The sequence below is a fragment of the Manis javanica genome, chromosome 11 (assembly GCF_040802235.1).
Source record: "Manis javanica isolate MJ-LG chromosome 11, MJ_LKY, whole genome shotgun sequence".
NCBI lineage: Eukaryota > Metazoa > Chordata > Mammalia > Pholidota > Manidae > Manis > Manis javanica.
The window spans coordinates 116,315,720-116,343,581 of NC_133166.1; the positions used below are offsets into that span (position 1 = coordinate 116,315,720).

Below are 27,862 nucleotides of genomic sequence, written 5' to 3' on the forward strand. Positions count from 1 at the left end.
TCTGCTCTGTGCTCTGCTCTGCTCTGCGCTCTGCTCTGCTCTGCGCTCTGCTCTGCTCTGCGCTCTGCTCTGTGCTCTGTGCTCTGCTCTGTCCTCTGCTCTGCGCTCTGCTCTGCTCTGTGCTCAGCTCTGTGCTCTGTGCTCTGCTCTGTCCTCTGCTCTGCACTCTGTTCTGCTCTGTGCTCTGCTCTGTGCTCTGTGCTCTGCTCTGTCCTCTGCTCTGCGCTCTGCTCTGCTCTGCTCTGTGCTCTAGTCTGCGCTCTGCTCTGTGCTCTGCTCTGTGCTCTGCTCTGCGCTCTGCTCTGCTCTGTGCTCTGCTCTGTGCACTGCTCTGCGCTCTGCTCTGCTCTGTGCTCTGCTCTGTGCTCTGTGCTCTGCTCTGTCCTCTGCTCTGCGCTCTGCTCTGCTCTGCGCTCTGCTCTGTGCTCTGCTCTGCGCTCTGCTCTGTGCTCTGTGCTCTGCTCTGCGCTCTGTGCTCTGCTCTGCGCTCTGCTCTGTGCTCTGCTCTGCTCTGCTCTGTGCTCTGCTCTGTGCTTTGTGCTCTGCTCTGTGCACTGTGCTCTGCACTCTGCTCTGCGCTCTGTCCTCTGCTCTGCGCTCTGTCCTCTGCTCTGCGCTCTGCTCTGTGCTCTGCTCAGTGCTCTGCTCTGTGTTCTGCGCTCTGCTCTGTGCTCTGTGCTCTGCTCTGCGCTCTGCTCTGTGCTCTGCGCTCTGCTCTGTGCTCTGCGCTCTGCTCTGTGCTCTGTGCTCTGCTCTGCGCTCTGCACTCTGCTCGGTCAAGTTGACTCCTGCTTCTTGGTCAGAGAGAGCTTCTATGCTCGGGGAACCAGGACGCCTACACCTGCCACCAAGCCAGCCCCCAAGCTCCACGAAGATAGAAGCTCCTTTATTTGGGACCTTGCCCTCTGTCTCTCTTCATCTGGCTGTTAACTTGTATCCTTTATTCAATGGGTAAACGTTAGTGTTTTCCTGAGCTCTGTGAGCCACTCTAGCAAATTAATCAAACCTAAGGAGGAGGTCTTGGGAACCTCCAATCTGTAGCTGGTAGGTCAGAAGCACAGGGAACTGCCTGGGGCTTGTGACTGGCTTCAGGAGTGTGGGGTGGAGGGCAGTCTTGTAGGACGGAGTCCTTAGCCTGGGAATCTGGTGCTCTCTCCAGGCAGGTAGCATCAGAATTGAGTTAAGTTCTGCAATCCCCTGCTGCTATTGGAGAATTGCTTGGTGTAAGTATGTGTAGGAAGACCTCCTCCCACATATTTACACACACTGGAATCAGGTCCAGGTACCCAAATGAAGGTATACTACTATTACTGTTGTATAATATTGTTAGTTATACATACATGTACGGAAGAAACTACACCATCTCGTTTGGTGTCGGAGATGTTGCAGGCCATTATGGGGAACATTTCAAGTAGGTCGCTCATTTAAGAAGTGTACTTGAAATTATTCCAAACTAAACAAACAGAATGGAATACCTATTTTAGTTGGCATGCAGATGCTTTCAAAAGAAGCTTTTGGCATGCAAAAGGTTTCAAAATTCCAAAATAGCCTCATTGAAAGATTTATTGCAAAAGGCTAATGAAAAAGTAAGGATACCGGGGTGGCCAGAACAAAGGACTATAAGACTGACATAACTCCTATTGCTCCTCTCTATCCTCCTTTATCTGAATACTCATTCTAGTGATCTGAGTCACCTGTCCACTCTGAGGAGACAATTAAAGAGTTACCTTTTGAAATAAAACCACCCAAGGCCACAGGCAATCCTTTTCATGTATCCTTAATTTTTTTGGTCCAAGGCCAATCTAAAAGTCATAATTACATTGTTCCTTCCTTTCCAAATCCAGGCCACTGGTTATTGATCTTTGGAAGTGATTCTAGATCTTGTGAAGATAATACATTTTGCACCCACTTTGAGAATATTTCTTGGGTCCATGGGGTTGTTTGATACTGCCGGAAATATTTGCTATTTGCCTTGGCTGAAAACTGGTAAGATATTTAAAAGAATTTCTAAGTAGCTCTGTGGTCAGTGGTTGGCCAGGTTGGAGGCTGATTTCAGAGCCTGAAAAGAACTTTTTAAAGACCTTCTCCTCTAAGCTAAATGTACCCAGGAGAAAGAAAAACATACCAACATAGGTGGTGTCAGTCCTTGGATATGCTTTAAGTGGAAACCCAATTCTTTGAGGAATTAAGAAGAGCTGTCCTTATTCTGCAAATCTGTTTTTCACAGGACCAGAGATGTGGCTCCAGAAACAATTCAAAGTCCATCAATCCTTTTGACCAATCCCAAAACCTTCCCTATTTATCTCAAAGGCTTGTCCATGTGCCTCGAAATGCAAATGCTCTGCCCGGTCCTCTTCAGGAATTCTTATCTAGGTCACCGATTTAGAATACCAACTTTAGGGAGGAAACTTTCATCAGAAGAAAAGGGAGAAAGGTTATTTGAAACAAGTGAATTTTTTTAAAAAGGCCTTAAGTGTCTTTTCTACAATTCCCATCTCTTGGCTAAAATTTTAGAACGGAGGGGAGGACGGGTGGGGAGGGAGGGAGAAGGGGATTGTGGGGTATCATGATTGGTGCACATGGTGTGTGTGAGGTCACGGGGAAGACAGTGCAGCTCAGAGAAGACAAGTAGGGACTCTGTGGCATCTTACTACACTGATGGACAGTGACTGCAATGGGGTATTGGGGGACTTGATAACAAGGGTGAATGTAAAAACCACATTGTTTTTCTTGTGAAACCTTCATAAGAGTGTATATCAATGATACCTTAATAAAAAAATGTTTTAGAATGGATACAATGAGGCCTCTGTTTGCATCTGTCTGTCTTTTCATGAGTGTCTAACTATGTGTTATAGATATGTGGTATTTTCTACCTCCAGATGGTATTGCCAGAAATTAACTTGTAAAAGGGCTCTATTTAATTGGCTTATAGATAATTAAGTACTTATATAAATAAAATTTTCAGATATATAATAACAACTTAATCCAAATGAATGTCAGATTCACATGATCTGGGAGAATATTGGTATTAAAGCTAGTATAAGTTTGTTGGTTTAACTAAAACTGGAATGTCTTTAGAGTTATTAGCATAAATGTAATATATTCATTCTACCTTGGTTTACTAAAGATCAAATGAATTCATGTTATGTCTTACAAAATTTGTCAGCAAGAAAAATAGCTTGAGATGACAGCTGAGACCAGCATGTACATGGATCCATTACAACCCGGGGGGAGTGTGAAAATAAAGGGAAACCTCACTGACATGACAGCCAGAGGCCAGCCGGGGGTGCTGTGATGCCCACCTCCCCTAAATCTCAGACTCCACCAAAAGAGAGGTACCCGGCACTGCTACTGCTTTAGCTACTTCACTTTCCAGCAGGAGGAAGGTTTCCCCCTTCCTCCTAACAGCAGACCAGCCAATGAGAGACTGACACAACTCAGCCAATGAGGAGCCATGATACATAGGACTCCCAGTTTCTTCCAATGCATTTTTTGCTTAGAACAGCCTTCCCAACTCAGGCCTTTTCTCTATAAAAGAGTGTTCCTCTACTTTGTTCTCTGGATTTGCCTGTGGTTCGGTTGTAGCTTGTTTGTTCCAGATTGCAATTCCCTGCTGTTCCCAAATAAACCTATTTTTGCTGGTAAAATAACTGATTTATTTTTAAAGTTAACAGGAGGATATGTAGAAGGCATCATGGGAGCCCAGAGGCAGTCAAGAGAGGTCAGGGAGTCCTGCTTGGAGGAGGTGGCTCCAAAAATGAATCTTTGAGTATGACCAGACACCACAGCCCTCCAACTTTCAAATTTACTGATGTGCTGAGGGCTGTAGGCTGAGAACAACTCAAATAGGAAAGCTCATGTAGCGGATCATTGAACAAGAGGCTGTATCTATGGGAGGAACTGAAAATTCAGTGCATCAAGACCAAGGCCTTGGGACAGCTTTTTGGAGGAATCTCCATTCAAGTTCTATTCCAAGGGCTAAGCTTTGGAAGACTAATGTTGGTGAAATGGCAGGTTACAGTGGTTCCTGCCCAAACTGCATATTCCTGCTTTTTTCCCAGATTGCGCCTAACCTTGGACTATAAGGAACTGAGCTCTGATCCCATCTGATTGTCTAGGAACTCTAGGAGGAAGGGGTTAGACAAGGAAACTTGCCCAAGTTCACCCAATGGACCAGGATATGAATCTAATCTGAATTCTGGTGAAGGTCAAGGTCAGGGATGGAGGCACATGTCCAAAATCTGAGCTCGAAGTGGATTCAAATTCAGAGGGAAGCCGCGCCATCCTAGGAAGTCGTCCCTCTTAAGACCGGGGAAACCGAGTCACATGCCATTTCTGCAGAGCAGTGTTGCCAGGACTGGGCATGATGGGTAGAGGTCTCTATCCACTGCCCGAGTCTGGCTTCATCATTTATTCACTATCTATCTGTTGAGCACATACCACCTGCGAGGCCCCCTTTAGGGGCAGAAGGCCCTGTGGGGACATTTTCCAGGTGAGGTAAAACATGCACAAGGGAAGAGAGCTTTAATTGTCTGAGGCAGGAAGAGTAAATGCCAAATGGTGGAGCAAATGCGTTCTGGAAGTTCCTCAAGGACTTCCTCAAGGAGGGGGCTGTTACAGGGACAAGGAGGGGCAGAAACGTCACCCTAACCCTGTGAAGATAGCGCTTTCAGGTGGAACGAGAATGAACAGAGGTGTTTCAAGGGGCAGATTCAAGGATGGGGAAGCAGACGGTCCTCTTCTGGTCTCTGCCAGCAGCTGCAGCTCGGTTTCCCCCAGCAGCCCAGCCCCGGCTTGTGGGCAGAGCCTCCGTGGTCCTTGGGGGAGCCTTGCCCCCATGAGGCTGGAAGCAGCCCTGGGGGGCTGTCTGGACACCGGCTGAGGCGCTGCCAGCAAGCACTGGGCTCTTGGCAGCTTAGATGGTTTCCTTGAGGGGAGAAGCTCCCAGCTGCTGAAGAGAAATTTCTTCGCTCTTCTCCTCTGCCTCCTTCTTGGAAAGGCCTTCTTTGACTCTGTTAAAACGTAAAGGCAAACGCAAGAGTGATGTGGAAGGGCTGGAGGGAGGAGGTGGGGGCAGATGGCGTGTGTCTGTGCCACACGCAGGCTGTGTGTTCCACTGTCCCAAAGCCCCGGAGGATGGCGGGAGCCGTCGTGACTCTCCTGTTCCTGCGGAGCACCTCAGGGAGCACCCGCCCTCTGTCCTGTCCTGTCCCTCTCTGCTCCATTCCTGAGGCCCTGCAGCTGGCAGAGCCTGGCCTGGCTGGTAGGAGCCAGACGTGGGAAGGTGGCAGGCCCAGACGGTTTTCCAGTGAGAACCCGAGGCCAGATGCACACCTGAGGCCACCCCGCCAGCAGATGCCCAGGTGCAGTCAGCAGCCCCAGGGAGCAGGGAGGGACCGAGTCAGGGGCAGGAAGAGTGCCCGTAAGTCACCTAGAAGTGCCTCCCTGCACCCGAGGGCCGCTGCCAGGGCATTCTGTCGTGTGGCCAGGTCCAGCTTTGCCTATCTCTCTTCAGCCCTTCAGCCTTTGACATGGTCCGTGTTCTGGTCTCCCTTATTTTTTCCGGGTATCTCACAGGCTGAGAACTGTTTGCTCTCCTACTGAACTGTCCTAGTTTCCATTGCCTTTCTGTTGTGATCATTCACACATCTTGCCAATTTCTCCGATCTGCTTTTAGCTTGCTCCACTTTTAGAACATTTTCAACATTCAAAATGTTTTATCAGTGATTTTACCCTTACCTCTTAACTCTTCTATTTCTAATCTTTTTGTCCAATGGTTTAAGCCATTTTTGTGTGTGTGTGATTTTTACCATAACCACAAAGAAATGTCCCTTTCTTCTCCTACATCTCTCCCTTCTGCCCCTTAAACCTTCTGTCTTTCTGACTGTCGCTTGGGTTCGTCCAGCCTGTTGGTTTTATTTGCTGCGTGCCAGTGGATGGCGCTGAGAGGCAGGAGCCTCTCCCACACGCCTGTTTCCCCCAGTTCTGTCTGATAGATTTCCCATCCCTTTCAAAGATGAATTCCTAACGACATTCTTCAGATTCAATTGCTGCAATGGCTAGGCTTGCTTAGTACCATTTTTTAAACTCATCATATTAGTGAAGATGATCTGAGCTAATCTGTTGTGAGACCTGAAGTCCATGGTTTTATTTTTTAATGTCTGAAATATAATAAGCATTAGAACATGCTTGTGTGAGCTATACAACTGGTGCTCACCCTCGGCGGGAGGGCGGCAGGAGGTCCCTGCTGACCCAGGGCCTGAGCTGAAAACCTATCCCCGTGCCCCTCACCTCTCCAAGCCTCCCCACCAGTGGGAGGAGCTCCGGGGAGGTCACTGCTGGGAGCCCTGGAACTTTCTCAGGGCTGGGCTGCCTGCCTCCTGGCTGGCTCTTCTACCATCTTGGCAGGCTTTGGGGAGCATCTGTTTCTAGGCTTCAAGAGGGGCTGCCTTGTGTCTGGGAAATCTCTAATAGAAATTTTATGATTTTTTTCTTTGTCTGCCTCTTCCCCTTGATTACCAAAGAAAATGTGCTCAATGCAGATAATCTGGAGATAATTTAAAAAACAAAGCAGCCAGAAAAAAATTAAATGTCACCCATACTTGGAGGTGACCACTGTCACCATTTTAACATATTTCTTTCTTTCAGATCTCTAGTTCTTGACATAATTAGAAAAATATCATAAATAATTATACTGTTTAACAATATACTGTAAACATTCCCCATGCCATTAAAGACTCTTGATCAATGTAGCTTTCCAATGTTGCACAATGTATCATAATTTCTGTAAATTGTTGGATATCTGGAGAGTTTACATTTTTTCCTGGTATGTTAAGCATAGTGACGAATATCCTTATAAATAAACTTTTGTCCACATCTTAGTCTATTTTTCAGGGCAGAGTCCTGGAAATATCATTGTTGCTCTTAAGAATATGAAAATGTTCCCAACTTATGATCAGTAATGTCAAAGAACCTCCCAGAAAGATCATAGGCGTCTCTTTCCCTCTACCCACACATCTCCTGTATTGACTACTAATGTATTTTAAGATTTTTTCCTTATTGGATATTTTCAAAGGGCATCTCCCCCTGTTTGAATTTACATTTCTTTGGTTATAACTAAGGTGTGGCTATTTCTCCTCTGTTTAGCCCCTATTGGCATCTCCTCCTTGGTGAACATTTTATTCTTACACAAAAGGATTTTTTGAATAGGGTTAGCCAACTGTTCCTTTGTTATGTTGCTCCAGCAAACAGTGGCATAGGCCTAGCTGGGTTCCTGGAGCTGACTTTTCTGAAGAAACAGTATCTGGTCTTGTGGTTAAGAAAGGACCTGGCCATTTACACTGAAAAAAGTTATCTGCTAATGGATTTTTCCTGGCCTGTGAAATAAATCTGGAGGACGCCCAGCGTGCTGAGGCTGCTGTCACTGATCCCTCTCGGCTCGCTGCTGTCGTGGGCATGGTTAGCTTGAACCTTGGAAGGTTCTTCTCTTTCATCTCCTCTTCATTTCTGATGTCCTAGGCCTGTGACCAGCACTTATAATTATCTGATGAGATTAGAAATTGAGGAAAATGAGATGGGCTGAGGAGTTCTTGAATTCTTATTGTTCAAACAGCAGAAATTCCACTTGACAGACGCACAGGAGAGGCTGTCTGGCCTTGTCTTCCCCAGCACCACCATTTCCTACAAACCAAACCAAGCCAAGTCATTTGTTTCATGTTTGGTGGGACAAGGGCTGTCAAGAACCCCGGACAGGTTGTTGCAGGAGCCCATGGACCAGAACACCAGAAAATCATGCAGGGGCATGCTGAGTGTGTGTCTGATGATAAGCTTCTCAGGGGCTCTCAAATCTTAGCTGCAAGGACTCCTATGGCTGTTGGGACATAATCATAGCTGAAGAGTGTGCCCCAGGGGGCAAAAGCTGGTTCCCGAGGGGCAGAAAAATCTGAGATATTAGAACAGTTTGTGGCCTTCCAAAGTGCACAGTATATGAACAGATACACAGTATATTGTGGTCTTAAAATGTTATTGGGAGGGAGGGGGTGTGATTAGGAAAAAAGTTATGTAAAAAGGCCCCTTGGTTGGGGTGTGTGTGTGATGATGTAAGAAGGTTGAGAAACTGTTCTAGAGCAACTGCCCTAAATGCCAAGACCCAAGGCCCCAGTTGGGCTGAGATTTACTAACACCAAGGGGATAGAAAGTTTAAAAAAATAAATAAATAAATTGGACTACATCAATCTCTTCTTCCAAGTCCTTCAGTGGCTTCTCCACTGACTTAAAATAAAAACCTTAATTTTCAGTGTGGTCTTTGGGCTGCCCCTGCCACCCTCTCCAGCCTCATCTTTCAAGTTCATTCAGCTCCCCCAGCTCTCTGGGACCTCAGGGAGCTTGCATAGGCGGTTCCCTCCTCCAGGGACACACTTGTCCCCTTTTCAACCTGGCTCACTTGTTCTTCTTCCCCTTAAGTCAAGAGGCATCTCCCACCACCCAGTTACTCTCTCCTCATCACACATCTATCTGTGTGTATTTGTTCTCTGTGTGTCTCTCTTATCCCATAAGCTCCAAGAAGGCAGAGATCACACCTGTTTTGTTAACTCTGCCTTCTACACCTGGCACTGTGTCGGGCACCTGGTAGGAACTCAATTACTAATAACTGAATATGTAGATTAGATTTCAAAAAGCCTAAACTAAACACTAGGTAAAACCCTGCAGAATCCTGCAAATCTCCCTGCCCCACGCTCACTCTTCGTAATTAACAACATTTTGTAGGGAAGTACTTAGAAATTATGTAAATAATCAGTTTCTCTTCAAACTTTCCGTTTATTATGCATTTATTTGTATCATTATGGACTTAAAAATTTCTCAATTTTTCCAGTGGTTTATACTTTATTTATTTTGATGCCATTTTGTGCTAGATTTGGCTAGTGAGAACCTTCTGATTTCTGTGTTTTTAAAATTTCTTAAGCACATCTGTGCTTTCTGGCACAACTAGATACCCTGGGCTCCTCACTGCCACACAGCAGCCCTGGGAGCCGCTGCGTCCGCCTGTGTGTCCTGGTTCACTTCCGCAGGAGTGAGCCGAACGGGGACCCCAGGTTCTAGGTGTGAGGGACTGATGGTCACACCTGACTGACGGTCAGTCGTGGCACAGCTCTATCTGGACAGGGGCCTGCCGGTGAGCGGCTTCGTTTCCCCAAGAGGCCAGTCCATTCTATTTGCTAAAAAAGCACCATGCCTGCTTCCTTGTTAATAAACCACAGGTTTACATTTCTTATGCAGAGTTTATACGAGATGCAAATAGGGTTTGGCTGTGGCTCTCCGGGCTTTTGGCATCAGCGCACCTGCTGCAATCCCAAGAGGTTACCTGTGAGGACAAGGGAACCTACAGGGGTGTGAGGTTGGAGGAACGGGAGGGCGAGGAGATTGTCCTTTGCGTGTTTATGAGAATGAAAACCTACGTCATCAAAAATGTATGAAAAGCCTTTCTTCCTGAGCAATTCAATCCTAAAGCCATTACACGGGGCAGGGCAGGGTAGGTGTCCACATGGAGGGGTGGCTCAGTGTGGTGTGTGGACGGTTCAAAGAAGGGACAGATGACATGCGGGAGGATTGATCAAATAAGCAAAAATACACTAAGGCTGAGGGGAGGCAGATTCTCACGGTCAGAGAAGGGGGTTAAATATGAAAAGGGAGAAAACGGATGAACCCAGTGGTTGCTGGATTGCAACTGGAGGCGCTGGTGCTGACTCATGGTTCTCAGTGTGATCTATGGACACAGAAATAAAAATCTACAGGTTTGTGTATCTCTATGTGTATTGCTATGGCCCCACCTCCTTCCAGTGAGAAGGCTTAGAGCAGAAAACCCCAACGACCATCAGTCCCTCACACCTAGAACCTGGGGTCCCCGTTCGGCTCACTCCTGCGGAAGTGAACCAGGACACACAGGCAGACGCATCGGCTCCCAGAGCTGCTGTGTGGCCGTGAGGAGCCCAGGGTATCTAGTTGTGCCAGAAAGCACAGATGTGCTTAAGAAATTTTAAAAACACAGAAATCAGAAGGTTCTCACTAGCCAAATCTAGCACAAAATGGCATCAAAATAAATAAAGTATAAACCACTGGAAAAAATGAGAAATTTTTAAGTCCATAATGATACAAATAAATGCATAATAAACGGAAAGTTTGAAGAGAAACTGATTATTTACATAATTTCTAAGTACTTCCCTACAAAATGTTGTTAATTACGAAGGGAGAAGGTATCCCTTTACTGCGGAGAGGCCTGGTGGCTCCACCTTAATCAAGGGGTCACAGGGGACATCAGCAGTCATATGACAGATCGTGTGCCGCCCCCAGGGGAACGCGAGGAGCAGGACACAGAGGCACTCTGTGGCGGTGACAGGACCGCCAGCGATGCATAAGCTACAACCTGTTACGCAGAAAAACCCAAACCGAGGGAAATCTACAAAATACCTGGTCTGAAATCTCCAAAGCCTTCAGGGTCATTGTTAACTCACAACTGCTCTGTCTGAGCTCTATGTGCAACTTCCAAGGTACCGGGAGCCAACACTGACCATCAGCCAAGCCAAGGGTGTGACGTGCTCTTCAAGTCTGACTCTCCCTCAGGAGGCAGCTTCTACCAGCTTGTCCACGTTGTTGACTGGAAACGAGAGATTTGTGGTCTGCAATAGGTTTACCTGATTGTACAGCCGGGTTTTGACTGGAACCAACGGAGTATTAAAGATCCCTCAGCATGCTTGTGACTTGGCTTCCCTGACATCCAGACAGCTCACATTCATCCTGACAGCACGTGGTGCACAGACGAAATGTATGCTGGGGACAAAGAAAGCCCCAGGCAGATGCAGCTGGGCGGCCGGGGCCTCCCGAGAGCGGCCTGCATGTTCTTCCTCCCACTGCATCGGCCTTTATCTCGGGAAAGCCTCGTGTAAGTGTGCTTGGTGGAGTCTCGGTTGTCCTTCCAACTATAAAATCCTGTGGAATTGTTGGGGGCATGGAAGTCAGAACAGCCGAGGACCTAGTCCAGCCTGAAAAAGATGTGGCAACTAATCGCCACTGGTGATCCGGGCTGGTGCTCTTGCTTTACGGGGTATCATGGTGGGAGGGGGCCAGGGGTGGAACTGCCAAAACTTGGACGAGGCCTGAGGTGTAAACAGTCGTCACATATCAACACCAAGTTTCTGACTGTGGTGTTACCCTGTGGTTCGGCAGGGGAATATCCTTGTTTGGAGAAAATACACATTAAAGCATCCGGAAGAGGGGTCAACAACTTTCTCTCATGTGGGTCAGAAAGAAAAGTTCTTTGCTGAGCACTAGCCCTTCTTCTGTAAGTTTGATAGTTCCAAATCACATTCACATGTGAACACACCCACGGACACACACATGCATCTACAGTTTTAAAAATAAACGGTAAAAGCAATACAAAATTCGCGTCTGCTTTGCAACACTGGTTGAGCTGAAGAGAGCTTCCTGTACGGTGGCTATCACTTTCCAGCTCACGCAAGGTCTCCCCCCGACGCTATCACTTTCCAGCTCACGCAAGGTCTCCCCCCGACGCTATCACTTTCCAGCTCACGCAAGGTCTCCCCACCGACGCTATCACTTTCCAGCTCACGCAAGGTCTCCCCCCCGACGCTATCACTTTCCAGCTCACGCAAGGTCTCCCCACAACGCTATCACTTTCCAGCTCACGCAAGGTCTCCCCCCACCGACGCTATCACTTTCCAGCTCACACAAGGTCTCCCCCCAACGTTATCACTTTCCAGCTCACAAGGTCTTATCACTTTCCAGCTCACGCAAGGTCTCCCCCCACCGACGCTATCTCTCCCAGGTCTCCCCACAACGCTATCACTTTCCAGCTCACGCAAGGTCTCCCCCCCGACGCTATCACTTTCCAGCTCACGCAAGGTCTTCCCCCACCGACGCTATCACTTTCCAGCTCACGCAAGGTCTCCCCACAACGCTATCACTTTCCAGCTCACCCAAGGTTCTCCCCACCGACGCTATCACTTTCCAGCTCACGCAAGGTCTCCCCCCCGACGCTATCACTTTCCAGCTCACGCAAGGTCTCCCCACAACGACGCTATCACTTTCCAGCTCACGCAAGGTCTCCCCCCAACGTTATCACTTTCCAGCTCACGCAAGGTCTCTCCCCACCAACGCTATCACTTTCCAGCTCACGCAAGGTCCCCCCCCGACGCTATCACTTTCCAGCTCACGCAAGGTCTCCCCACAACGCTATCACTTTCCAGCTCACGCAAGGTCTCCCCCCCGACGCTATCACTTTCCAGCTCACGCAAGGTCTCCCCCTCCTCCGGGAGGACTGGGCAGGAGCAGCTAGACCAGACCCACTCAGCGGGTGGCTCCGAGACAGATGGGTCCTTACCAACTACCACAAAAATCAAACTTGATTTTAGTAGATGGTCTCCATGATGTATTAGGCTCATATCCACAACAACGTACAGTGTGGTTTTATAATAAGTTGTTCCTGGCAGGGGCAAAGAAAGCTCTGTTACCTAAAACTAGACTTTCACTTGGCATGGGACTTTGGCTAGAGCCAGGGTAAGCAAAGCCTGATTTTAAGAATGCCCAGGTCACAGCCATTACAGTTCTGTCTGTAATATGAGGTTAGGGGCTTCCCAATCGGTTTTTTTTTTTCATGTACTTGGGCCCCTCAGGCACCTGCAAACGGGCTCTGGATTGGGCTACAAATATTGACCCAGCTGTGGGATACCTGGACCCACATCTTTGGGGAGGGTGGGGATTAAGCAGGTCAAGAGCAAAGGGAGGAACGTTCCAGACAGACAGAACAGCCTCAGTGGTGGCCAGGCTGATGATGGGCAGGTGGACAGGGGCCAGACCCTGAGGGCCTTGTAAGAGTTCAGGTTTTATCCTCATATGCAAAGGGTCCAGGGAAGGGTCCTGAGGAGGGAGGCACATGACTCTTTGCATTAAAAAGCCTTCCATACTAGTTGCTGTAGGGAATAAAGTGGAGAGGGGCAGGGAGGGCATGAGGCTCCTGGAGCTGTCGGCCAAGGAGGAGGCGTGGCCGTGGGGGTGAGAGAGAGAAGGGCAGATTCAAAATACTTTCTGGAGGCAGAAATGCCAGGCCTTGCCAGAGAAGGTTCCTTGGTCTCTGTGAGTCCATGGCTCAGGGTAGACATGAGATGTTCATGGGGGATTATTTTTAAATGTTGCCAACACAGCCCACCCACGCAGGCCTCTGGACACAGATGGGTTCAGGCTTGGGGATCAAGCTGGACTCTTGAAAAGCTATGGACTTGCGCTGTTTTCTTCCCCAACCTGTTCCCCAAAAGCAAAGGTCTTCACTGAGCCCACCATTGCTGAGAAGTGCTTCAAGAAGCCCTGTCAAATCCCTTCTGGCCGCTATTTTAGAAACATTGTCAAGGACATTGCTGTCACTTACTCAGTGGCCTCTCTAAGGAGACCCATGAGATAAACTTCTTCTAGTGCTAACTGCTGAGAAAAGCTTCAGTTTCTCCAAGGAACCAGTACTCCTTTTCCTCTGACAATACGACAAAAGTCATTAGCAGGGTCTTCCCTTTTTGTTGCCAGGAAGCTCTGAGCCCAAGCCCACAAGCACAAGGGCCTGTCTTTGCTGCAAACTGTGGCACCTCTCCTCCCCGCAAACTGTCCCCCCACTCTGCCAGCTTTCACTTCAAGGCACACCCCTTATAACAGTTTATTCTTATTGCTGTTTTACCATTCTTGTCACGTCTGTTCGTGCTCTAAGCTAAGCCCCTTAGATACAGATGGGTGGCATTCGCATGGCTAACACGCAGCCATGCCCTTTAAGCAGCAGCTGGAGGCTACTGTGCCCCACAGAAGTGTCTCGGGAACCACAGGCTGTTTGTCTGCCCCCACTCCACTCTGCCCAGATGCCCCTTACCTCCTCTCCATCGCCTCGATGGTCTCTACCAGGGGTGCATTGCGGGTCTCAGCCAGGAAGCAAACAGCTAGCCCGGCCAGGATTGAGGTGGCCCCGAAGCCCACGGGTGGCAGGATGGCGTTGAACTCTCCAAGTGTGGTGACCAGGGGTGCAGCCAGGCCCCCAAAGCGGGCATTGACCGAGGCAAAGCCCATCCCCATCTGCCTGAGGAGTGTGGGCAGGTCAGTGGCCATGGCCTGGTCTCCCCCAGAGGGCCAGGAGCAGCGAGGGCTGGGTGTGGGGGGCAGAGCAGGAAGGGATGAAGAGCCTGCTTCAGCAAGCCCAGCAGGCGTCGGCCTGGAGCTCTAGGGCCTCCCCGCGTGAGACGGGCGCTCCTCTGCTTCCCACCGTGCACACACCTGATCTCCGTGGGGTACAGCTCTCCAGTGAACAGGTAGACGCAGATGAAGGAGCTGGCCAGGCAGCCTTTGCCCAGCGCCGCCTGGGCTGTACGCAGGGTCTGCATACCTGTGGAGGAGGGAAGCAGAGCTGGGGGGAGCTCAGAGCCCCAAAGGGGAGCAGGGAGGCAGAGAGGGGTGGTGGGAATGGCAGGGACTCAGGAGGGGCTAAGGTAGAAGGGGAGCAGAGGGTGAGCCCTCAGGCCTAACTGGTCAGGGGAGGTAGAGTCCTAACGTGGGCAGGGGTGAGAATGGGGATTTCCACGCCTCGTGTTCCCACCCGGGACCACGAAGCCCCCACGCCACCCTTCTCTGACAGCCACTCCTCCTCTCTTACTTCCATCTGTCACCGAGTCCTAGGGGGAGGCAGGACAACTTTTGGGATATGGACAAAGTTTGTTGCTCTGACCCAGCTGGGTGACCTTGGTCTCTATTACTGACCCTCCCTGAGCTCATCTGCTTCACAGGGTCATCATTAGGTTGACATAACGTCATGAGTGCTAAGAGCCCACGGCTCGTGAAATGTTTGCTGATTCCATCATTATTAATATGCTTGTCATGCTATTGGTTATAAATATCAAAATTCAATGCACATGTCCAACATCAGGGCAAGGGAATGACGGCACGCTCTCTGGGTTTGCTGGCAGCTCTGGCTGCACGCTGGAATCAGGAGGGGAGGTTTATAAAACACCCATGCTTGGGCCCCACCCCATCTCCATGACATCAAGGCTTCTTGAATCTGGGCTCAAGTTTGGGTATTTTTTTAAAGGTTCCCAGGAGATTCCAATGTGCAGTCAGAGTTGATAAACACCAGTCTAGATGGAATATTGTACAGTAATAAAAAATAAGAGTCATGAAGCATTTGTGCTAACATGGAAAAGCATATTTGTGTTACAACATATACTGAGAAAGGATGCATTTTGTGTACATATTAAGTATGTATACACATACATAACTCATATTATTGTGTATAAATATCTCAATTACATCAAACACAAAATCTTAAATAGATGAAAAGATTGGAAAAAAACACGTCAATAGTAATAATTATCCATTTTATAGGGAGGGACTGAGGCACAGAGAAATGACCCTGCTCAAGGCTGTGGGGCAGGGCTGGGGTGACCACTGGACCCTCAGCTTAGCACGTGCTCTGGGGCTCTGATGCTCAGCCCCGGCTTCTGCTGGAATCACCGGACAATTTTGTAAATACTGAGGGTTGGGTGCCACTCCTCGAGACCAAGTGTGTTGGCCTGGAGCCCCTGGGCTGGGCGTTGTCAATGGTCTCCTGGTGGGGATAATTACGGGCAGGTTTGCAAACCACAATCCTGACTCCTCAGCTCTTGAGATGCTGCCCGGCCAGCTGTCCACCCTGCCAGTTGTTTTCATGGCATCAGCCTCATCTTCCGGATGAGACAGTGAGGGCCTGCAAGACTCATGTGCTTTGTAGACTCGCCCCCACGATGCTGATACCAGTACTAAATGCTTAATACAGACTCTACCGACCGACAGTCACTTTCTTCCCAGATCCAGAAGAACATCCCTCACTCAGCCTTGTTCCCCTGTTGTATCTGTTGCCCAGCAGACCCCAGACCCCAGGGGCTCCCTGGCCGTAATGGCAGATGCAGAGGGCTTACCTTCTGGCACAAACATGTTTGCGATCACCATGAGCCCGGCCAGGATGAGGAAGGAGGCCACCGTGGCCCGGCGACCCACATAAATCATGGTGGTGGTGGCCACCAGCATGGCCGGGATATCTATGACCCCGAACAGGACCTGCACCAGGTACACGCTGAGACCAAACTTTTGCAGGTCCATGGCCAGGCCGTAGTAAGCCAGGGAGTTGGAAAACCTGGGAGGGGAGGCAGAAGAGTCCTGCTTCACCCCGAGGTTCACTGTCCTGGGCCCGGGGGAGGCCATGCAGGATGAATGTCACAGGACTCTTTCCCTAGGGATGTAAAATCCCCTGACCTGTACAACAAAGTCTCTGACTTTGGCCCTGGGGCCCAACCCCCTCCCTCTGCGTCCCTTCCAGCCACCGGCTCTGCTGAGTCCAGACCAGTCCAGGGTGTGTTTTCTTGGTCAGCACATCTCCCCTCCAGTAGCTGCAACGAGCATCACATCTAAGAGGGAGAAAATGAGAGGCTTCCAACCAGGCGAAGCCTCCAAGAACCCTCACTGTGTCTCCCAGTGTTCGCGGAGAAACCTTCACCTGCAGATGGTGGCTTCTGCCCAGCCGGCTTATGGTCAGAGACAGACAAGGCCTGGGGTTCCCACACTTAGGGTCTCCACAGAAATTTAAAAGGTCCCTAAGACAGTGTCTCCAAGAGATATTTACACACCCGTGTTCCCACTAGCATTATTCACACTAGCCAAAAGGTCGAAGCAACCCAAGCGTCCACCGACAGATGACTGGATGAGCAATAGATTGTGCGGACATGCAATTTCTCAGCCCTGAGAAGGAAGGAATTCTGATCACGCTGCAACGTGGCTGAAAGTTGAGGACATCACACAAAGTGAAATAAACCAGTCACAGAAAGATAAATATTGTATGATTCCACTTAACATGAAGTTCCTCAAGTACCAAAATCACAGAGACGGAAAGAGGAAAGGTGGCTGCCAGAGGCTGGGTCGAAGGGGATGGGGATTTTCCTAATGGAGGTTTTTTTCAGTTTTGCAAGATGAAAATCATGGCGGCGGCAGTCGCACAACACTGTGAATGTGCTTGATGCCACTGGCGTGCGCGCTCACAGATAATCAAAATGCTAGATTTTATGGTAGGTGTATTTTGTCACATTTACTACTGATAAAAGCAAAACAAAACCAAACAAGAGAGGGCCCCGAGGCAGGGGCTCGGCATTGGCCCTCCTGAACTCACCCGGGTGGGCTGGCCAGGCTTGGTTTCCCTGCAGGCCATGTGCCAGCACAGGCCCAGGATCACGTGGGGAGGGAGGGGGAAAAATAGAATTTGGCAGGGGCGGAAGGGGGTCTCTCCAAGCCAAGCGGCTTCTGCCTCCAAACCACCTACTGAGAAACTCAGGCCCCAGGGCGCTGTGATGTCAGCAGGCAGATGAGGCTCCCCAAACAAAGACAAAATTCTTCCCTGCCTCCTAGCGCTCTGATCCGGAAATTACAAGCGTTTTAGGAGCTCTGTGCCAGGAACTGCGGGCAGAGAGACCAGTATCTAGACTTTCCACCGTCTCCTACCATGTGAGGCAGCGACTTCACGGGCTCCTGGGGTTAGGATAGGAATCAATACCACTAAGATTGGAGCTTTAGCTAGCTGCCCATCTATCTAGTACCTATTCTGGATACAGTTTTTTGTTAGATTTTTTTTACATTTTGGAATAAATTCATCTTCACAGAAAAGTTGAAAAATTAGGACCTCTCTGGGGGGCCATTATTCTGCCTACCACAAGTAGTATATTCCTACACTGGAATGCTATACAACATGAAGAATATGTTAAACTGTATACTATAGCACGGACGCAACTCACAAACAGCGAGCTGAACAAGAGAAACTAGTTACAAAAGAGCACACACTGTGGTTTAATTTACGTAAAATTTAAAAAGAGGCTGAAGTAATCTATGGCGTTAAAATCAGGATAATGATCACTGCTGAGAAGTGTAGTGACTGGAAGGAAGCGTCAGGGAGCTCCTGGGGGGCTTCTCATGTTTCCTTCTGGACCTGCTGCTGGTCAACAGGCTTGCACTTTGTGAAAATTTGCCACGTTGAATATCAGGCATTTCTGTATGTCTGTTAAGCTTCAATAAAAAGTAGATGTGGTAGGCAGATTCTAGGATGATCCCCCAAACTCCTTGCCCCTGGTGTACACATACCTTCTCCCAGTTATTCAAACACTAACCTGGGTGTTGTTGTGAGGGGATTTTGCAGAAGGAAATAAGGCCCCAATCATTTGACTCTGAGTCAACTGGGCCTCATCTAATCCTATAAATCCTTGAAATCTGAGTATAAAGGGTGAGGACAGAGGAGCCGGAGATTCGTAGCATGAGAGGGATCTGCTGTGATGCAGATTCTCCGTTGAGATGGAGGTGGCCATGTGGCAGGGAATATGGGTGGCCTCTACGGGCTGACAGTGGCCCTTAGCTAGCAGCTGGTGAAGAAAAGAAGCCATCAGTCCCACAACTATAAAGAATTGAATTCAGCTGACAATTTGAATGAACCTGGAAGTGAATTCTTCCCCAGAGCCTCTAGAAAGGAATGCAGCTTGGCCACCACCTTCATTTCAGCCTTATCAAAAGACCATGAGCAGAGAGCCAGCCATATTATGCCCGGACTTCTGACACAGAGCTGTGGGCTCATAAATGGGTATTGTTTTAAGCCCCGATGTCATGGTGATTTGTTGTGCAGCAACATTAGATTAATACAATATACAAAAAGCGAAATGACCATTGAAAGGGTTGAGAGACACCCTGTCAAAAACTACCTGGTTTCCATTCATATCCTTTGCTTAATAACATGTATGTTTGCTCCACTGGGGGTTGGGGTGAGGAATCTAAGGTGCAGCCTTTGAAGGAAGCAAGCTCCCGGAGACTGAGTCTTCCCAGAGAGACTGAGTATGACTAGCCGGGAATGTCATCACAGTGATATTGTCGTGGTGGGAAAAACGGACCTGCATTCTCTTACAGTTCTGTGGCTCACCATATTTTAAAATCCATTCATTCACTGGTTTATTCATTCATCAAATATTTACTGCAAAGCAAACCATGTGCCATGAACCAGATTCATGTAACACTGCAAAGATATTTATAGACCTGATTAAGTTAGAAAAAGCAAGTAGCAGAGATGTATGGTATTAACCATTTTTGTAAGAATATGTGTGCATGTCTTGTATGTACAAAGGTCTGGAAGGATAGAAGCTCATGCTTCATAGGGTTTGCTGCTGAGGGATGCGAGGGAGAGTATAAAGTAAGAGGAACATGTACTTTCATCTTAGTGATAACAGGTGACACGCCTCAAATTTATCAAAAGGTCAGGTGCTGCTCAATCTGCTTCTGATCTGTACAACCACACTGTGTGGTAGGTACTATTAGGGTACCAATGTTACAGATGGGGAAACTGAGGCACAGGGAGGTTAAGTAACTTGCTCAGGGTCACACAGCCAGTAAGTGGCCGAGCTGAGAGTCAAACCCAAGCAGTCAGTTTCCAAATGCCTGCCTCCTAAGCAATACACCACACTGCCTGTATGTTTCTGGATTGTTTGGGAAAAAGCTTTTTACAGTAAGTATGACTTGTTTTTTAATTTAGGATAAACAAAGTAAAGAAAAAAAACCCAAGTTAACAGAAGGCATTTACAATAGAAGTTAGTGAGAGCCTGTGGAAGTCCTCCAGCTCCTAACACCTCCTCCCGAGAGCCCTTTTTGAACTGCAGGAATCCCGCCTCCACCTCCGCCCACTGCAGGACTGCCCAGCCCCACAGGTGAATCTCCCCCACCCGCTGGCAGAGACCGCCCCCCCCCATCTGGGTGACCTGATCACTACAATGGCCAAATCACTTCCTTTTAACAGACGGGGACTTGGCTTATTCTTTCCACAAGGATCCAAGAGGGGACTTTCAACCCTGGAATTTTGAATTCATGTTTCTTCCCAGTGGGAAGAGGATGGAGAAGCAGGGGTTTGTGGGCCAGTGGAGAGCCTGAGCCGGTCAGCAGCTGTGGTCGCAGAAGGATGTCTCTCCCCTAACCTGGAGTCTGCGGAGCTGTCTGGCTGCCTGGGGCCAGAACTGGCCCACAGGCAATACTGTTGGGGCGGAAACCCACTGAAGGTCCATAGTGGGGGACATTCCCACATTTCCAGCGCACTGGGGACATAGCCCCAAAGTCAAATCAAAGAACAGACTCTACCGGAGTGCTCTCCCTGGCCAGGTGTGCAATTATGTGTCTTATCTTCTAGTCCTTACAAGGACCTTGGTGGCAGGTGGCTAGCTCACTACACAGGTGTGGGCAATACGTCATTATTGACTCTATAAAGACCTCTGCCCAGTGCTCTGGGCAATATGGTGGCATGGCTGCAAGGCTGCAGGAGAGCAGAGCAGAGACTGGAGTGGTGGCAGTGCTGAGGACAGAGCCCCAGAGGATGGCTGCGGGGGCAGAGAGGCCCAGAGGCAGAGACGGGCTTGCTGCATGCAGACTCGCTCTGAATGAATGGGATTTTAGTGATTGACATGCCACCGTGGAAATAAAGTTGGGTATAACCCTTTCACCCCAAGAACATTCTACTGTTATTTCTTTGGTCACACTGAATCCATAGTGAACTTGCCTGGGGCTGAAACCCTTTGGCAAGACAGTTGCCTGGGTGATTCCAATGGGTGTCCCTGCCCAGGTGAGACCCACTGCTCAGATGTAGGGTCCCTAGGTCAGCATGGATGTCTCATCAGTCAGCACATCTAAGTGCCCAGCAGAGGGCCAGAGGACCCTGGATACTCAGAGGGTCCTGGAGAAAGAGGACGGAACAGGACTGATTTCACAAGGCTCACCTGCTCATTGCATTAAGAGTATTTAGAACAGAGTTTACACGTCGGGGCAAAAGGCACGGCCCTGCCTCAGGTGGAAGGCTTGGGCTTGAGCACACCACCTACCAGACCACCATGAGACAGCAGGTGACCTTGCGGATGGCTGGGGTTCGGAAGAGGTCCAAGACTGAGTTGGAGGTGCGGACACTTGCAAACTCATTCTGGATGTAGGAGCTCACCACCTGGGTGAGGGAAATTTGATCAGGTGAAGGGAGGGATCTGTGACTGTTTCCTTGCTATTTCCCTTCATCAAGGGAAGGAGGCCAAGGCTGAGGCCCCTGGCAGGATGGCTGGCTCTAGGCTCCCATCCCGGGACTGAAGACCCTTGATGGGCTGTTTCCAGGGCTTTGGGGAGAAGTAGAGGCTCTAACACGAGTCCCAAGTCTCCTGACATGCCTGCTGATTAGGATAAAATTGCCATCAGTGGTTCTAGCAGGACCCTCGCTTCTGGAATAGGCTCTGAAATGGTCTTGGCCAAAGGTTAAGAAGAGGGGTCCCAAGTGGTTCAGCCACTTTCCACTGTACAAATTACCAAACTCATCCAAACTTCGGCTTCCTCGTTGGCAAAAGTGAGGCATTAAATGGGACTATGTACATAAAGCCCTTAGCATACTGCCTAGCATGGGGTGCTTATTTATAACAAATGGTAACTATCTTATAATAAAGGTGCTTTGGTTACTATTTGATAATTTCACTTTATGATTTCTATTTTAGTATTTTTTAATTTTATTTTACTTAAATTTCAGCTGGATGTCAGTGAGAATGGAGTTATTTCCCCATTGCACAGATGGATAGACTGGTGAAAAAAGCAGTTAAATTATGTATCCCAGATCACACAGCCACTCAATGGTTAAACATTCCTGTGGCACCGGAACACTTCCTGTTCGGCTTGTTCCCCGGGTTTTCACCTGGTTGGGGATGAGTCCCGGGAAGCTGCTAAACCCAGGCTCCTGGGCTTCTACTCTTCCTCTTACCCACCCCGCCTACCTCCTTGGTCAGCCTTTCCCCTTCCTCCTTCCTCCCGTTCAGTGCAGCCACCTTCCGCAGGCTCTGCAGGGCTAGCTGGGGTTTGCCGTGGAGCAGGAGCCATCGCGGCGATTCTGGCAGCCACCTGGCACCGAGAGGGATGAAGAATGAGCCAGAGTTGAGTGGCGCTCATTCCCCAAACCCAACTGCACCTGAATTCACCTTCTTTCAGACCCTAAAAACGGTGAAATGTCCTGCTGTCTGCGGAGTCGGGGAGACTGGGGGACATGCCAGCGTCCCTTCTGTGCAGCATGTCACACAGAAGTCACTGGAGGACACGTAGAGACTCATTGGACTTTGGATATGCACAGCACAGGCTTTGAATCGGGTTCTGACCCCTGGTGGCCTTGAATAAGTCACGGACCACCCCACCCCCTGAGCTGCGCCTCAGCTCCCCTCCTGAAAAATGCCATGGGGCTGTCCTGAGGGGCTAAGGAACTGATGAAGGAAAAGCGCTTGGAACGTTCTGGAGCCCCACACTAATGTAAGGGATTTTGTCAGAGCACTGAGCACCGGCCCTCCTTTGTGTCCCCACCATGTCCAGAAGCCCCACACCCCAAACCTCTGATAGGGACTGGTGGGGGCTCAGACACACAGGCTGCCCCCTCCCCACCCTGTGCTCAGGACGTACCAAGAATAGAGGAAAAAGATGAGGAAGGGAACGGAGACGGCAAACTGCAGCCACCGCCAGGGGCGGATCAGGTATGCCACGCCGGCCAGGATGAGCTGGCCCAGGGTGAAGGAGTACCCCAGCAAGACCCCGGCCACCGTGCGGCCCCGGGTGGGCATCCACTCCACCACTGCAGAGGAAAGCAGAGCAGGCTCAGGGCTGCATGTTTATGTAATTCACCCCATCCCCTTTGCAGTACCTCTGACCTCACTCCTCAGGCCAGGTAAATCCCAGGGGACCACAAAACTAACCAAACCATGAAAATATCAGAAGAAATCATGGAAGACTTTTTTTCGATCTTTGAGTCAGGAAAGACTTTTATAAGAGTGTCACCAAATCCAGAAACAATAAAAGGAAAGATCAACAAACAATAAAAATAGGAAGTATCTGCATTTAAAAAAGAAAAAAACACCATAAACCAAGTCATAATGCCAGACAAAAAGCAATTCAAATAACCAATAAAAGGTGAATTTTGCTAATACTGGAATCAATATTATGAAATAATCGGAAAGCAACCCACAGGCCAAAAAAAAAGAAAAACGGACATAAGATATGAACAGTTGGCGGGAAAGAAAATGTAATGGCTCCTAATTACATGATTTTTTTTTGTAAATAGCAAAACTTGGAAACAACCTAAATGTCCATCGATGGGGGACTGGTTAAGTAAGTCATGCACACTCTTAGGCGGCAACCATAACAAATGGATGGCAGTGAGCCGCCAGCTCATGTGCCCAGGCACTCAGCACAGGCGGTTGCTTCTACCAACAGTGGGGAGCAGAGCCCTTCCTGCCTCCTCGGCTGCCACACCCCGGCCCTTGCCTCTGGGGGAATCCAAGCAGATGCCGTCAGGTCGGGTCAGCTCAGGCCTCTCCTCAGCTCAGGCTCCTTCCAGTGGCTCCCATCTCACTCAGTTCAAAGCCAGTGCCTTACCTGGCCACAGGGCCTAATGATCTGCCCCCGTGTCCCAGACTTCACCTGTCGCCCACCCTCCAGCTCTGCTTCAGCCACAAGGACCCTAGAATGTTCCTTCCCCTAAGAGCCACAGGCGCTTTGCTCAGCAACCCCTATGTGAGGTCTTTCACTGACCAGTCAGATAGAAGTTGCAGACTCCCCACTACCCAAGCCATCCTTACTCCCTTCCTGGGCTTTAGTTTTCCTCTGTAGTGTTTTTCACCTTCTAACATACTCTGTAATTTGCTTATCTGCATTCTTTATCCTGTCTTCCCACACAAGAGCACTGGCCCCACAGGAGCCACAGGAGCAAGGCTCTGCAGTGTCCATTGCTCCATGTAAGGCGCTTAACTGCGTCTGGAATGCAGTAGTAGTGAGTGTATGTGTGAACACGTAGGGGTGTGTGTATATAGGGTGGTCGTTGTGTGTGCGGGCCTGGTGCATCCTGGTTCCCCCACTGAGATGAAAGAACCATTCCATCTTCGGCATCCCCTTCAGATCCTCGAGGCCTAGTGGCGTCCCCAGGAGCAAATTAAGTAATTAGAGGGAAGCACAGGCCCAGGGGGGCTTCCCACTGCCTCACAGGGCTCTTTGCGAGAGCCACCCAGCCTGAAACCAGCCTGCAGTGAGGCCTGACGCTGTCACTTCAGGCAGTGCAGACATTCCCACCTGGCATCCAGAAGGCCAGGAGTCGCCACCCTTGCAGCCTGAGTGAACCCACTCTTTTTGAAGTCACATCATCTGGGGCTGCCTACAGCCCTGGAGACCCCTGTGTCTCATGTCAGTTTTGTGTCCCCACCCTGAGCCACCCTGAGACTGGCACACGGTAAGTCCTTAATAAGAGGTATCTATTGTTGACTAACTCATGCAGGAAAGGAACCCAGCCCTCTCAGCTTACTGCAAGCCGGGGTCCACAGCTCACCCCTGGCAGGGCTGCTGCCCAGAGCCCGGGTCTCCCAAGAGCCCTGGTGGGAGGGGCTGAGTTGAGATCCTAGATGAGGACACTAACACAGCCCAACAGGAAAGATGGCCAATGAGGACGGTCCCCCCTTCTGTGAGCCCCCTCCCCTCCAGGCCCTCCTTGGCTGGCTGGACTCACCCAGAGACAGAGAGTTGAGGATGATGCCTGAGAAGGTCATGCCCATCAGGAACCGGAAGACGCAGTAGGCACTGAAGGAGCCGAAGTACGAGGTGGCAGCCCCCGAAACCGCCAGTTGCAGGTACGACCAGACCAGGGGGGCCTTGCGGCCCAGCCTGAGCCCGGCCAGGAGCACAGGGTTAGGCTTCCCCAGGCGACAGCGGCATCCCCCAGGGGGTCCTGCGGGAGGGTTAAAGGAAGCCCCTCACCCCACCCTACCCCAGGCCCCTCCTCCGTAAGGGAGCCACACCCCTGGAGGCTGGCCCAAGGCAGGGCGAGGAGGGGGAACTGGAGGCCAAGAGAGGCGCTCCTTCCCAGGAATATTTCTGCCCCTATCTGGCCCTGGGTCTTCCAGGAAAAGGCAGGGATTCTGCAGAGGCCCAAACACAGGTGCAGCGGCCAGTGAGAGAGATCCCCGAGGCTGGAGCTGGAGGGGGAGCCCAAATCAGAGCCCACACTGTGAGCCCTTGGCCTTGCTGGGGCCGCTGGGAGCAGCACCCTGTGTGAACTGGTCACACAGGGAGGCCGGGTGGGGCGGGGGCATCCCCCTCTGGCTTTGGCACTGCCCCGTTTGTAAGCGAGGCTTCCGCCTGGGGCCCCAGCTTGGCCAGGAGGGCCTAAGGGCGAGTAGGGGACAGCAGCGTTTCTTCCCCCCACACCCCGTGACACACTCATTCCCTCGCTTGTTCCTTCTGCTACAACGCACACCGATCTCGCCGTTGAGTGGAAGGCCTGAGCTGTGGGCTGGTGACAGACAAGACCCCGTGGGTAAGACACAAGTTCATGCGCAGGAAGACCAGGATGTGTGGTGACGGGGCCACGAGGGCGGTGACAGCCACCCATGAGGCGCTGCGGCCTGCAGCACGGGGAGTGGTCTGTGCTCCTGGATGTGGGGTCTGCAGGCCAGGAGGGCCCTCATGTGAGAGGAGGGGTGGCAGAGAAGGGAGAAGGGGAGGCAGAGAAGGGGATGCAGAGCAGGAAGGGAGGGAAAAGAGGAGAGAGGAGGCCGATCCCAGCAGCCACGGCCGTGGGCCACATGCTGCGGTGCCGGGCGTCTCCCTCAAAGGGCCCCTGCCTCCGGTTGGGCCCCTGTGGTCAGTCCCAGCTCATTCATACGAGCTGGATGCAGAGCGGACAGCGCGGAGGATGGGAAGCGCTTCCCGAAGGAATATGCAGCAGCCTTGCGGTGAAAAAGCCAGGAACAGAAGCATGCGGAGGAGGTCCCAGCATTTGTATAAAAAGGGGCAACAGAGCATATGTACATGTTTACTTAGATGGCATGAAATCATAAAATATCTCTGTAAGACGCACAGAAGCCAGGCTGCCCTCTCGAGACTACAGGAGGGCAGCACAGGAGTGGAAAAGGGACGCGCCCCTGCTGCCTTCTATCTTCTGGAATCTGAACCACGTGAATGTATTGTATGTGTTGTCCATTTGAAAATACTCAAAAGAAACTTTAATAAAGAAAAATTAATGAAGAGCATCCGGTGGCTGCAACCCTCATCCCCAAAGACTCACCTGTCCGCAAGGCTGCCAAACACCGCAGCGCCCACCAGGACCCCGGCCATGTATATGGACTGAGCCACATCGCGGAGGGTGCGGGCCTCACACACCAGATCCCACTGCAGGGGAGACAGGGTTGGTCCAGCCTCAGCCTTGGGCAGCCCCCCACCACCACCTCAGGCCCCTCTGACCTCCGTTGTGATGGTGGACGGGAAGGTGCTGCGGTCATAGACCCAGCCATCCTTGCAGCCCTCCGTGGCCGCCCCTTGGATGGAGGTGTTGGGGCTCAGGAGGGCCCACTGAGGCTCCACGAAGCGCCTGCATGGCTCAGGGGTCCCAAGCCGGTCCAGGGGTATGGTGGCCCTCAGCCAGGCCCCCGAGTCATTGGTGGCTGCAGTGTGATTGGTGGAGCCTTGGCAGTGGTGGCGGGGCACAGCGGCGGTGAAGTTCTGCAGGAAGTTGTGGCAGGCCAGCAGGCTGCAGGGCAGCAGCAGCAGGGTGGTGTAGACAAGCTGGAAGCGACCCACGCCACCCAGGGCGTCTAGCAGTTCTGTGAAGGCCATGGCCACGGGGCCGACCTGAGGCCAAGCCTGCCAGGGCTTATGTAAAGGGGCTGGGGCAGGGCCCTGGGAGGTAGAGGAACAGGCCGAGGTTAGCACTGCCGATGCGTGTCCTGCAGCTCAGCGGGGTCTGGTTACACCCCACAGGAAGCCTCGGGTGTCCCCATGTCTGCAGGGCACCCCCTCCCACCAGGCCCCTTCTCCTCACTGTTCTCAACTTCTCACCTCTCAAGTTAGAAGAGTAGGGGTCCCAGAGGGCTGCCTCACAGCCCCCTGCCCAGATCTGCAGGCCTAGCTGCCTGGCCGCTGACCTCCCCAGGAGGATTCTGCAGTAATGGGGCACCATCTCCTCCCTTTTCCCCTGGAGGCCATTGTCGGGCATCTTCAAGAGTCCAATTCCAGCCACAGCACATGGTACCCAGTCCCTGTCTCTGGTTCCATCCAGGTCGGAGCCTTAAATGCTCAGAGGTCAGCTAAAGGGCTGCCAGGGATTATAGCTGCTTGTACCCTGAGAAGTCAGGGGCTACACAGGAGACACTCCTAAGCCCTTTAGGAAGGCCCAAATAGGCAGCCAAGAGGAAGCCCCATTCTCCCTGCCCCCAGCCCTAGGCACTCAGCCTGAGTTGGGGTTTGTGAGGGGGTCAGGCCCCGAGACCAGCCAGACCCTCTCATGAAACAAAACCCTATCTGAAGGACTGAAAGGACAGGGCCTGCTGCACCCACTCCAGGCTCCCAGGAAGTGGTGGGCCACCCCCTTGCTGAAAAGGACAACCGAGGCCCAGGAAGTCCCAGCCCAGGGACTCCCACAGGCAAAGCGCAGGCTCAGGACGGCTGCTCCAGGCCCTGGGCCCCGCTGTGGCAGGCAGCAGCCAGGCAGTAGCCAGGCATTTGGTCACTTGAGACCCCACTGGGGGCTCCCAGCAGCTGAGGGCAGCCCCCATGCCCACCTGGGCTCCACCAGCCCTGGCCCTGCAGATACTGTTAGTTCAAAGCTCACCCCTAACCCCGCCTCAACCCACTCTTATCTCTGGTAAGAAAAGCCAGGACCCCAGAGGGGCCTGGAGCAGCTTACATAAGCAGCAGGTGTCTGGGTCTCAGGGGCAACCCCCACCTTCGCAGGATCTGAAGG

At 50.9% G+C, this 27,862-nt stretch overlaps 1 protein-coding gene across 1 annotated transcript; it reads right to left on the reverse strand.

The window, feature by feature from the left end:
* Positions 1-3,650: 3,650 nt before the first annotated feature.
* On the reverse strand, positions 3,651-26,972 carry LOC108399218 (solute carrier family 22 member 20). Its single transcript, XM_036995636.2, has 10 exons — positions 26,365-26,972; positions 26,189-26,292; positions 24,632-24,786; positions 22,543-22,711; positions 21,873-21,996; positions 20,952-21,067; positions 15,990-16,204; positions 14,317-14,425; positions 13,919-14,122; positions 3,651-5,012 (listed from the first exon to the last, which is right to left on the reverse strand). The coding sequence occupies exons 1-10, from the start codon at positions 26,734-26,736 to the stop codon at positions 4,916-4,918; spliced, it is 1,665 nt and encodes a 554-aa protein (XP_036851531.2). The 5' UTR covers positions 26,737-26,972; the 3' UTR covers positions 3,651-4,915.
* Between the last annotated feature and the right edge of the window lie 890 nt (positions 26,973-27,862).

Coding starts and splice junctions, on each gene's coding strand:
- LOC108399218 (XM_036995636.2), bottom strand. CDS start 26,736: ATGGCCTTCACAGAACTGCTAGACGCCCTGGGTGGCGTGGGTCGCTTC. Junction 14,123..14,316: donor CTGTACCCCACGGAGATCAG/GTGTGTGCACGG, acceptor CACACTCCTCAG/GCAGATGGGGATGGGCTTTG. Junction 5,013..13,918: donor ATCGAGGCGATGGAGAGGAG/GTAAGGGGCATC, acceptor ACGTTTTAACAG/AGTCAAAGAAGGCCTTTCCA.